The sequence below is a fragment of the Lissotriton vulgaris genome, chromosome 9 (assembly GCF_964263255.1).
Source record: "Lissotriton vulgaris chromosome 9, aLisVul1.2, whole genome shotgun sequence".
Taxonomy (NCBI): domain Eukaryota; kingdom Metazoa; phylum Chordata; class Amphibia; order Caudata; family Salamandridae; genus Lissotriton; species Lissotriton vulgaris.
Window position 1 is genome coordinate 1,231,093,504 of NC_141697.1, and position 12,788 is coordinate 1,231,106,291.

Sequence of the window (12,788 nt, forward strand, 5' to 3'; positions counted from 1 at the left end):
ATTTTGGTGTATAAATATTGGGACCCTGATCCCAAGGAGAAGAACCAAGGACGCTGCAGGAGTTTGGACTGCCCCTCTGCCAGTGTGCTGTTTGCTGGGTTGGCCTGCAGTGGTTGCTTCATTGCCAAAGGGAAAGGAGAAGGAACTTTCTAAAGACTTTAATCTACAGAATATTCTCCAAGGGCTTGGTCTGTGCTTGCCTCCTGCTGAAGTCTCCGGGCCAAAAGACTTCACCTCCAGCTCCCTCCTGAATTTTCTTGCTGGGAATTCTGACTCCAGACACTTGCGTTCTGGTGGGAGCTGGAAGCGCGACGCATCAAGAAGAAGCAGGTCACCGCCGCAGCTGAAATCATCGCAACGCTGGAAAAGCGAGCCTTCGTCGCATCTCCCTGGAAGCGTGTGTTCATCGAAGCTGCCTGCTGTCACATCACCGGCGAAGCGTGGCGCCATCGTGAGAGTTGCCATCGCACCACCGGAGAAGCGTGTCGCAGGGCCTGTCACAGCTCGTCGCAAGGCTGGCAGGTCATCGCATTGTCATCACATCGCCGCATCAAGGGTGCCATCTTCTCGCATCGTAACCGGATCATCGCATCGCATCAAGGCGCCATCTTGCGTACCGCAATGGGCCCGCAGGCCGAGAATCTACGCATCACCTCCGCACCGGTAAGAAGCACGACGCATCCCCTACTCTGCGCAAGCATTGAGGCACGACTCCTCATCTCCCCGGATCATGGATCCGACGCATTTCCCCTTTTGCGACCCTTTTGTTTACCTTGCGTTGCGCGTCCAGGTACTTTGTTGAGAACTCTGTCGCATTTACCAACAACTTGAACTAAGCAACTTGAATCATCTTTTAAGTAATCTTAAGTGTAGTATTGTGGATTTTTGTCGTTTGAGGTCTTGTTTGTCTATATAACGAATACTTATTTTTATAAAACCTGTGTTGTGTTCATCTGTAGGGTTTTCACTGTATTACTGGTTATATTCACAAATGCTTAAAACACTGCCTCTGAGATAAGCCTGTCTGCTCGTGCCAAGCTACCAAAGGGGGTGAGCAGGGGTTATTAAGTAGTATAATCCCCTTATCGTGACTTAGAAGTAAGGGTCCCTATTTGGACAAAGGTGAATACCATTGCCAACTAGAGACCCCCGATCTAACAGTAGGTATAAACACATGCTGACACTACTTCCTCAGCTGTAGTGCAGTGGCCACAGCACATGACTTCACAGCATAAGTCACACAGTTTGGGCTCACGCTTTAATCCCAGAGTCCCACACCACCAACTGTTGTTTTTGCATTTGTCACACCGAGTGGGACGGGTATGCTCAGACGTGAGTCCCGTGCTCTCCATGCCACTAGAATCAAGCTATCCAGGCTGATGAGGGTTGAAAGCCTGAAACCGGTACTTGGATGCTTGTTCCCAGTCCGGGGAGGACCTGGCTTGGCAGTTCAGGCTGGACTGTTCCCATGGGGCACAGGGTCAAGACTGATTTGCATATGGCTGGGTTCAAACTGAAAGGGCATGGTGAGCAAACAAACGATGGATTTAGGCCCAGATCTCTGTACTGGGGTGAATGTATGACATTGTTCTGCATTCTGTCCATCAACTGTTGTTTTTCCACCTCACCTTACCAGCATCAGACTCTACGCAATACCTCACTAAATTTCCGTAGCCCAGCACTTTTACACCGGTACGCCACAGAGGTTACAGTGCTCCTACCCTCCTCTTTCCAACTTTTTTTTGCCCTTTTTTCCCCCTTACTTGCCTCAACTGAATAACAAAATGTCGACCAACACTTCCTAGTTGCATGAGACTCTAGACAATACATTACATATTTTCTGTACCCTAGGACTTTCAGACCAGTACAGGTCAGTAGTTCATCCTAGTAGGTATAAACACATGCTGACACTACTTCCACAGCTGTAGTGCAGCGTCCACGGCATATGACTTCACAGCATAAGACACACAGTTTGGGCTCATGCTTTGATCCCAGAGTCCCGCACAACCTCACCATACCAGCATCAGATTCTATGCAATACCTCACAAAATTTCCGTAGCCCAACACTTTCACACTGGTAGAGGTGAATACTTTGCTTCGCACCCCCTCTATACAACACCATAAACGCGCCACAGAGGTAACAGTGCTCCTACCCGCCCCTTTTCTACTTTTTTCGCTTTTTTTCCCCTTATTCACTTCAACGGAATCACAAAATGGCTGCCAACACTTCCTAGTTGAAACCGCTCGCAGCCAATCAGCAGCAAGCTCGTAACGCCTCAGCCAAACAGATGGCAGAATTCCCAAATATCAAGATCTGTAAATTTCAATACTTCTAAAACTACTGAACGGATTTACACCAAATAAACAAAAGCGTGCTCTTGACCAAGACCCTTCTCCCAGCCAAATTTGGGGTAATTTCGTTCACCCGTTCGACCTGTAGCCTTGTCTAAAGTTTCCTATGGATATTAAGATTGAGAAACCAACACATTTTGGGGCCCCCTTTTTTCTCGGCCCCCCCATGACGAATCACCCCCAAACGTTCAACATAGGAGCTGATATGAACAAAGAATTGGTTTTGAAAATTTCATGAAGATTCATCAAACAACGCCAAAGTTATAAGCAAAACAAAAAAATGCTCTTCCTATGGAAACTAGGTCCTAACTATAACTACCTACTGGTGACCGTCAGTAGGTAAAAAAAAATATATTTTATTTTTATACTTTACAGAAACACACATTCACTGGATGACGTAATCTGTGATGTTATTTGAGATGTCATCAGTGATGTAATATGTGACGTCATCAGCAGTGCTTTGCAGGGGTGCGAGTTATAGTTAGGTCTACTAACTATAACAGCCAAATTTCTATGGTTTTGTATGAGTGAAATCTCCAACTAACTATAACGTTCCTGAAACCTATGGCTTTTTCAGTGAATATAAATCTAAGTAATATGGAATACTATATACTTATAAACATACACAAATATATATTTTTATATATATACAGGTATGTAATATAAATCTATTTTTATATATACAGCTATGTAATATACACAATTAATAAATATATTTTACATTATATTAATTTTTTTGTTTTTCCCATTACTGTAAAATCATATATAAAATATTAACAAATCAAATGCAAACTATTGCATAAATTATGAAATTGTTTATAGAAAACAAGACATTTACAAAAATATGATTACATATATATTATATAAAAATAAACACATAATATTTTATATATATTTAAATCATATTTAAAAAAAAAGAATTGAAGCCGGAGAATTATAGATGTAGTATTCCCACTCAAGTCTGTGCAACAGTAAGGAAAGTACTTCACTTCAACACATAACCTATGAAACATAACCCAATTAATTTAGATCAAATTATAGATTACTCAATTAACTTCCCACATATACCCCTACAAACCCAACAGCCCACACCTAATATATCACTAAAATATAAAATGATTACACAACTTGCATAATAATAAATACATTTACAATGTTACTGAATCGATTCATACTTCACTTCCGAGTCTATACCCCGACAAAGTCAGCAGCCTGCTTATAATAACCTATGTTAAAAACAGAATTATTACACAATTACATGATAAATAATCAAATAATTGATTGATTATTAATTAACTTTCCACCCTGCAAACCTAGCGACGTGCTATGACCATATACAGCCTTCCAGCTTTAAATGTACACCCCGTTTATTTCAAGTATGCAGCCAGACAGAAGACGTCCAAGGGAAGCCTGCAGGAACCGTTCCTGGCAGCGAGGGGACAGTGAAGCGAGAACCTTCTGCGTTTGAGAAAGTCCTACCGCTGCGAGCTGCTTTCATGCACTTTAGGATTGGTCAGCAGGCTATCTGGCATTCGCCCGGGGGCGGCGAGGGCGCAGGCTCCCCTTGGGGTACGATGAATTCAAAAACAGGGTCCAAGCATGATCCCGCTATTGTAAATTAACCATGGTTGTACTACATAAAATGTCTCCCAGTCCTGGGAACCGGCTGTACCGGACACCCCAAGTGTGCATGAAGAGAGTAGGTACTCGACACCCAGTAGGGTTCATACCATGCACTTAATATCGTGGATAGGAACACGTGAAACAATTCTACATATTTCATTGATACTTTGGGCATTTTTATTACTTTGATATTTTCACTATTTAATATGTTAACTATAATTTCAAAAGTTTTAATGAAACTAGGAAACTATTGCCTCCAACTCACTTATTTTAATTTTCAAATATCGCCCCTTCTTCAAATCCCAAGAGAGACCCGATTTATAAAATACTGAATCCCTCTGGTGAGGTTCTTGAGAGCCCCTGCTTACGTTTGTAGTTTTTCATCCCCCTTCACCCTTCCCAAAAGTCTGTTGGATTGACAAATTCTTAAAATTCGTTTCATCTTGTTTCAAACATTTTGTCTGCACAGACCCCCACCCCCACCCCTTGGTCTTCTATGTAAACATTGAGGCAGGGATTCTGCTCAGGAACAGAACCATTCTCGGGACCATAGAACATCGGCATGTAGGGACCGAGTCTCCATACCACCTCAGTACCTATGGCCTCAATCCGACCAGCTGTAGGGCCTCACTTGCTCTCCTAACCTTTCCAGAGAGACCACTCAATTGGCACCCCAGAACACAACACTCTTGACTCTTCCGGTGATCGCAGTAGCAGGTCACCCCTCCCCCCCCCCCTTTCGTTTTCTCGCTCGTACCTGTCCATAATAAACAGAAAAGAGACACAAAAAAAGTATACAATATTTATTTAAACTATCATGCTCTGATAGACAATAATTGTCCCACAACTAAAAAACAAATACTGGTCAATAGTGTCATTAGCATGATTTGCAAACCATGTGCAATGAAATGCCAGGTCCTATTAGCTATTTACCTAAACCCACCCTCCCTACAGAGGCGAAGTGATTATAGATTATGGACTATAGAGCTCTGGGTTTGAGTGGTTGACTCCATATTTTAGCATACATCAATAGTTGCTCTACATCCCAGCTGACTCTGCACCTTTGCTCTGCCAGCAAGTCACTGCGCTGTGTTTTTATAATAACATGTCCCTGATTATATGACAAAACATGCGTTTTCTAAAACAGCAGCTGGGTGTCTGTTCTGTCTAGGTGCTAGTGTCCGATCTCAGAGATAACCAGAAGCAATGCTTGACCTTGCCTAGGCTGTTCAGACTAAATCCCAGGAAAAGAACTAAATGCAAAAACATGTGCCTACTATGTGTGAAAATATAATGTGGCACAAAAACAAACGTGATATTTGGTAACGTGCTCAAACAAAAAGTGGCCTACAACATGCATATTTATGCCAACATAGTGAAAACGGCAGTGGGCCATGTCGGAACACGCGACAGTATTATGTTGGAAATGCCCATGACTATATTATCTAGGTAGGTGGGAATTCAGAACAGTAATTCAGTGTTTCTCTAAATACCTTAACTTTGTTTAGTGATAGCCAATATTGTGGGTACAGTCTTTTTTATGGTGGCTTTTCCTAAGCCTGATATAGCGATGTATGGGCAGCACGTTAACTTGGAGAAGTGCAGTGCTAAAATGAAGGCACACACGTATGTTCTCCTTTCAAGATGTAAGTGACGGTAACCCATTCGAACATGTGAGTAGCATGCACTTGTGTGCATTGCGAGGTCACTTTGCAGCCTGTGTCTGTTGATCCTCACACTTGCCCCTGTGACCGACGATTGTTGTGAACTTGCTGTTGTTCAGGTAAAGCAAGCACTGGCCAAGCCAATCAGTCTAGATTTTTGTTAGAGGAAGTGTTTGATAATAGTTGAGTGACTTTGTGTGTGTGGCCTCCAGCTGCCCTAGAAACAAAAGAAAGAGAGGTAGCCTCTTTGGCCACAACTGTATGGAAGCTGGAGTGGGGTCTCTCTGCTGAACAGACTGCATTAGCAGAATTAACTTGTACTGTCAAAGACCAGGTGTAGGGAAAAGAGTTAAAGGATCAAATTTGTGTTTTTTAGTGGTGAACTTAAACGGCTTATGCAGCAACATATTCCATAGTAGATGCTTTGGACACAGGACCAGGACTTTCACTCAAATTAATGTTCAAGTGTGTGGGCCGCAAGAGGATACAGAATGGACCAGACGCCAGATGTGGTGGGAATGGTGCATGTGCTGAAGATCACACCATGCTTAGCTATGGGATGAACTCCTGTGAGGTGCCCGCAGGGCAGAAGACAAGGCCGTGAGATCAAGGATGGCCGGGATCATTAAACATATTATGAGGTCTCCTTTAGGACCACTCGTGGCCTTCTTTTCAACCTCAGCAGGCCTGGTGCTCTCTGCACAGGGATGATGGAGCAGGGCCGGTGACCGCCCCTCCTGACCAGATGGACAAAGACAGACCCCAAAAGACGGCTCTTGACCAGCGGCAGACAGGGACCGGAAGTCGAGCTGGGCACCAAGGCCCCAAGTGAGCGAGCCAGGGAGCTAAAAGAGGCCCACATTTGCAAGTCGGAGCAGTTTTGAGCTTGTAAAGACTGTGCAGGTGTTTTGCAAGTTGTGGAGGACTCTACGACCTCTGACCTTGCAGCAGGCCATGTTTACAGTAATATCACATGTCACCAGAAGAAACCAGCCCAGCAGAACACAACACCAGCTCAAAAACCGCCCACACTGATCTGTCCCACCAGCCCTTCTGGCACTGCCAGGCTGCACTGTTGGCCAGTCCACCCCTGCCAGTAATATTACTAACAGAAAGTAGAGTAGAAAGTTCTTAAATTGTTTAAGGACCTACAAATAAATTGTTTTATGTTTAAACACATTTTTATTTCCTTGTTTTTCATATTTAGGAAAATAACACGATGAATATCAGTAGTGTGGGAGTCGTGACGGGAATGGGATACAGGGTGAGGGGTGGAAGGAAGACTTCACTCTGAGTGTGATCTCTTGAGTAGCTTCAGGGGCATCATCTGGCGATGGCCGAGAAGAGAAGGAAAGAGCAGTATGAGGGGATGGAGTGAACTTGTGAGAAATCTGTAGGGCATTTTTTATCCCTGGACCCTATCCCCACCCAAAATCGTTTCAACTGTTTGGAGGCTGTTGGCTGACTCCAGGATAGAGTAGGAGCACTGACTAGTTCCCCCCCCCCCCCGAATGGTTGCTCCCCCTTTACTTCTGTACCACCACAGTCTCCAGGCCCAGTGTTACCAATTCCTGTTACAGCACATCTGAGGGCTATTAACATCATTAGTCAGGATTTATACCAATCTCCATGTGCTCTAATGTCCTGTAATGATCCCACCAGTAACTTTAAACTTGTTTTGTGGAATGTGGCGGGTCTGCAAATTAAGCTCTTATTACCGGATTGGAATGATTTTATTGATGGGTATGATATGTGTTTATTTCAGGAAACTTGGTGTCTTGATCCCCTGTATAAGCCTGTTTTTTCTTGTTTTCATGTACCTGCTATCTCGGTTGGCCGAGGTCGCCCCTCTGGAGGGCTTATGGCATGGGTAAGGATAGACCGCAACCTTAAGATTACTCATCACACGTGTTCAACACTAGATGTTATGAGACTTTCCATCAAGTGCATGAATGGCATTACCCCCTGGGAATTTTTTAATGTATACGCTAGAGACACCCAAGGGGGGGCTAAATACTCCACCATTTCTGTTCTCTCTGATTTGCTCCAGTTGTGTCCTGCTGATTCCTTAGTTCTGGTTGCTGGTGACCTAAATTGCTCGTTCGAGCCTCTGGCAGCAGATGACATCCTTGGAGTTTATGAGGAAGATGCCAGATGGGGCATTCCGTCTTTGTCGCTTATGCCTGTCAAGAGATGGTCACCGGTTGTCATTCAATTGAACGCCCTAATGATAGAATCAGGTCTGAGAGATGTAAATGGGTGCACTATCTCCGATGCTCGGGGGGCAAACACATATAACAGGGTTTCCTGCGAAAGCAGAATTGAATATATAATGGTGGACAGGAGGGCATGGAAGTTAGTGGAGGATATGGTCGTTATTCCATAACCCCCTGTCCCTCACAATGGTGGATCTGTGGCAGAGGAAGGAGTACACCCCCTCTACTAGCTCCAGATTATTAACCAAGACAGTTGTACCATCCAATTGTAATAGTTTTCTCAAGTGGCCAAAGTTTATTATGGACGAGCAAAGATTAGGTGCATCTGAGGAAATTCTTAGTGAGCAGACTTTAAGGCTTTCTGCAGCATGTAAGGACGTGGCTGGGCCTGTGGCGGCAGAAACTATCTACGTTGATACTATAGATCAGATTGGTAATCTGTTTTCAGTTCCCAGTAAAAAGCGCCAGACGGCAGATGTAGAAATTGCAGAATGAAAAAAAAATAGTCTGATTCTTGCTATTAAATCTAGTAATCCACTTGTTGTTCGGCTGGCCAGATTACACTATAGACAAGCCATCACAATAGCTAAGAGGGAGTGGGAAGAATTCCATTGGGATAGCCTTAGAGCAGCGAGTAAATCTAAAAATGGTGAGCTATTTTGGACCTTAGTCAGAAGAACCAATGGCTGCGACCCGGATCAAGTCCCCAATCATATAACGGATAGGGAGTGGTTTGAGCATTTCAGGAAACTGTACGGGGTGATGAGCATTTGGATACTCCAGGGCCCTTTCATGGTGCCATGGCTACTGATTCTGCTCAGGCCCCATTCACTAGAGTAGACAAGAAAGAGGTGCTGGCTGCATTAACCAAGATTGTACCCGCTAATGCCCCGGGACAGGATGGTGTACCGGGTGACCTTTTTAAAGCGAACATCGAAGGTTGGGCCTCCTACTTTGAGATTCTTATGAATGCCTTGTTGGAAGGCTCAATTTATTTCATGGGTAAGGGATGCACACCTAATTTTTAACAGTTTTTTTTCATTTCTTTTTCTTCCATCTTCCTTGTCCTTAGGTTTGTGATAGCGTGCAGATTGGTATGTGGCATGCCCAAATGCCACCAGGTATGACCTAGAGAGTACAAATGGGACACATTCATGCCCCAGCCAAATGCACAGCAATTATGCCGCCCTTGCGGCATTGAACATTTTAACCATTGTCATCTAATCTTCATATTAACCATTGCTTATTTCTCCATTTTACTAAATTCTTCATGCTCTGTATTTTTTAAATCCACGTCTGGAATTTTTTTAGGCTGTTTTCCAAGTTTCTTATATTCATTCAGTGTCCATCCGGACCTCTTCAATAAATACGATTAATGCCAGGCTCATCTCAGGCAGTGTTTATTTCATAAAAACCCAATGCATTTCGGGCGGCAGAGCTCCCTTCTTTGGGGGTCACTAAAACATGATAAAACATTTACCAATTAATCATCCATTCACAGAAATGCATATAACATCAAATGAAATCAACACACTAGTTTCTGCAGAAATACAGCCTTATACTCATCTGTAGTTTCTACGCTTGTGGCTCGTGGTAATCTTACCTAAACTCTTGGAGCAATATCTATTTAATTCATAAATCACCCCTCTCAATGTTGTTCCAACTTGAGCACTGGGCTGTCTGCATACAGATCTGTCCATTCCACGCAACCCTTTGCATCCTTTCACTTCTCCAACCCACATGTTTATCTTAACATTTAAACTACCCTGTCTGCGTCTGACCCTTCAAACCTTCTGACTTTTGTCTCACAGAAATGTTTACAAAGTTGAACGCCAGCTTAATAACGCATTTTCCCTCCCTGTCCCGCTCTTAACTTTCAAACTACTCTCATCCTTTGTTTTCTGTGCTCATGATTTCAACCTTAAATCAAAATCTCACACGTTTTTGGCTGCTTATTAAGTCAAAAAGTCCTCCGAGTTCACATACCTACCGTGTAGGTTAAAACCAAGGTAGGCTAACTGAGGCATTCCGTCAGCACAAGCCGAAGCCTCGCCTGGAGCCCTATCTAGATTTTATCACGAAGCCTAGAGACAGATCTCTTTTTATCCAGTTCAGGATGGCACTCTTCCTCTTCGCGACCGTACTAGCAAGTGGAAGCCACCGCACCAAACTCCTGCTGACTGTCCAACCTGTGAAGGTGTTATTGAAAACATTGCACATGTGTTTTTTGTATGCCCAGCCTATACAAAACCTAGACAGAAATGGCTCAAACCTGTGTGCCTGTTGCTTGGAACCAGGGACCACTCGGTCGCACTCAGAATACTTAAGGCTGATGCTAGTATAACGTTAGTGTGCGGGGTGGCCACATTTTTAAGTTGGGCTTGGCTGATTAGGCTGAAGGCTAGTCGATGAATTAAGCATAAGCAAAATATCTTTTTATATATCCATATATTCACAAAGCTGTTAAAGTTTAATGCATTTTCAATTATTTATTGTAATATAAAAGGTTTTTATATGTAATTTCTTTTAAATGTATTGTTAATGAACTTTGTTTTTAATTGCAAATGTGCTTTTATGATATTATATATATCGAAATAAAGCTTTGTTGACTTGAAATCTGTAGGATCGCCCTCCCAGTCCTTTCCCATTTCCCTCTGCCCCCCTTTCTCTGTTACTTTCTCTGCTTTGTTTAGACACACTCTTGCTGTCTCTAATTCTTACTTCTGCATCTCTCTTACTTGTTCTCTCTTTTTGCTCATCCTTTAAGTGTCTAGTATTTCTTACTCTTTTTTTTCTTTTTGTTTATCTTCCTTTTATCCTTTTCTCTGTCTCTCATTTTGTCTCGTCTGTCTCTCCGGTTTTCTATTTTCTGTATTTCTGTATTTCTGTTCGTGTCTCTCAATCCACAACTTTCTATCTTTGTTTTGCTGTCTCTATTTTGTTCTTTCTTTCTCTCGAATTCCCTTCCATCGTTTTCTCTCTCTTCCGCACTGTACCAGCTCTAATCAGCTGAGCTGCGATCACAATTCCGCTCTGAGCCAAAGAGCCTTTGCTCAGTCCAAACCTGGTAAATGCCAGCACGTGACGTTGACGTAATAACGGTGACTACAGGCTGCCCTGCCGCCCTGTATGTATGGAATAGAGCAGCCCTTTATCTGCATGGGGCATTGCATAACAGCTGCCAGGCTGGCAGGTGCCCTTTGCCCCTCATGTGATTGCGTCAGCCTCTCTTAGTCAAAGGGCGCGCGCCGGCAGGATAAGCTTATGTATCAGAAATCGCTTTGATTTCAGAACACTGTCCTAAGACTCCGCATAGGGCCCGGACCTGCTTGGAATCGCCTCAAAATGTCTGGAATGTGAGTATTTTTTTCAGATTCTGAATTCTCTTGCGACAGTCTGGCCAGGCTGAGCTGGCATTTCATGTGAGCCGGGTGCATTCTCTGGTGTGGGGCAACCCTCTCCCTGGGTTAGGGTTATTCTCTAGAGTGAGCAAGTCCTGGCTGCTTCTTCGAAGGGGAAACTGGGTTTATTTTTCGAAAACGTTGTTGTTCCAGGCAGATGTTTATAAAACCAACCACATCTGTAGAAGCCTCCTCCCCAACCCTACACCCAATGAGCTTCAAGAGAATTATCTGTGCTTCGTCTTTTAGCTGATTTGTTTAGGGTGCACCTCCATCCACACTCCCACATGGCATCTAATGTTTACATGATGGTACGTATTGCAGCACTTCTAGAAACACCCCCTCCCCCCCCCCCCAATAGACTTTGACTTGGCCATGTCTGTCAGCCGTCATTGAAATCCCTCAGTGTGTTGTCTGCGTTTTGAGATCGCGTGCCTTTACGGCTGCCTCGTGTACAGGTTGCTACCGCCTCTGGCCCTTGCCGAGGATAAGCGGAGAGTAAGAGGGGTAGTGAGATGAGAGGAGTCAGAAGGACTGGATTCAATACCGGGCTGATTTGAGTCTTACAAAAATCAGGCATTGAGGTAGAAGAGGATGACGACCTAGAAGCAGAAATGGGGAAAGTGGAAGCAAATAGTGGGGACTCGGAGAAGAGGTCAACATGTTTCATGCCTTTCATAATCCGAGGGATCTTGGCACTTCATCAGGACCATGAGGTCCTTGTCTACTCAAGTTGGGACGGTGTAAGTGCGTGTCTGTGTGATATTGTCTTTGTAGTGTTGTATCATTTATATGAACCTACAGTGTACCTTCTGGATGAACCTAAAGGTGTGGGCTAATGGCCCCTGTCCTTATGGCTAGGAAGGTCACGCACTATCGTACCTAGGAACAGTAGGGGGTGCTCCGTATGGTAGGTAACCTACCCCTCGACCTGCCGACACGGCAAGTGGTGAGCAGCCAAGACTGGAGAAGTGAGAAGCCGAGAACAGAGAAGTGAAGATGGGGTGGGTGAGAAGCTGAGAGCAGGGGAGTGAAGGTGGGGGAGGTAGGATGACTTTCAAAAGCTAGGAGCTAGAGGTTCAGGAGCAGGGAGAGGGAGTCTCAGAAGCTGAGGGAGGAAACATCCAGAAGTTCTGAGCGAGAACTTCAGATCGTGTGCTCAGTGCTTCAGACACCACTGTACACCAGTTCTGAAGAGGAAAGCTGGGTGTTTGGACAATAGAGAGAAAGGGAATTGGAAGTAGAGAGTAAGGGACTTGGAAGTAGAGAGTAAGGGACTTGGAAGTAGAGAGTAAGGGACTAGGAAGTAGAGAGTAAGGGACTTGGATGGAGGAAAGGGTTTGGAAGTAGAGAGTAAGGGACTTGGAAGTAGAGAGTAAGGGACTAGGAAGTAGAGAGTAAGGGACTTGGATGGAGGAAAGGGTTTGGAAGTAGAGAGTAAGGGACTTGGAAGTAGAGAGTAAGGGACTTGGAAGTAGAGAGTAAGGGACTTGGAAGTAGAGAGTAAGGGACTTGGAAGTAGAAAGTAAGGG

General features: G+C 44.2%; 1 protein-coding gene across 2 annotated transcripts in view; it reads left to right on the forward strand.

Annotated features, from left to right (window-relative positions):
• The window catches only part of CIDEC (cell death inducing DFFA like effector c), a 92,679-nt gene that overhangs the window by 36,891 nt on the left and 43,000 nt on the right, over positions 1–12,788 (forward strand). The window contains exon 1 of one of the 2 annotated variants that reach the window (XM_086939375.1): positions 10,989–11,211. The exons of the other annotated variant lie outside the window; for it this stretch is intronic. Within the exon in view, the coding sequence (XP_086795501.1) occupies positions 11,201–11,211 (11 nt within the window). The 5' untranslated portion in view covers positions 10,989–11,200. Of the gene's footprint in view, positions 1–10,988; positions 11,212–12,788 lie in introns of those variants that run through there. 2 annotated transcript variants of the gene reach the window in all.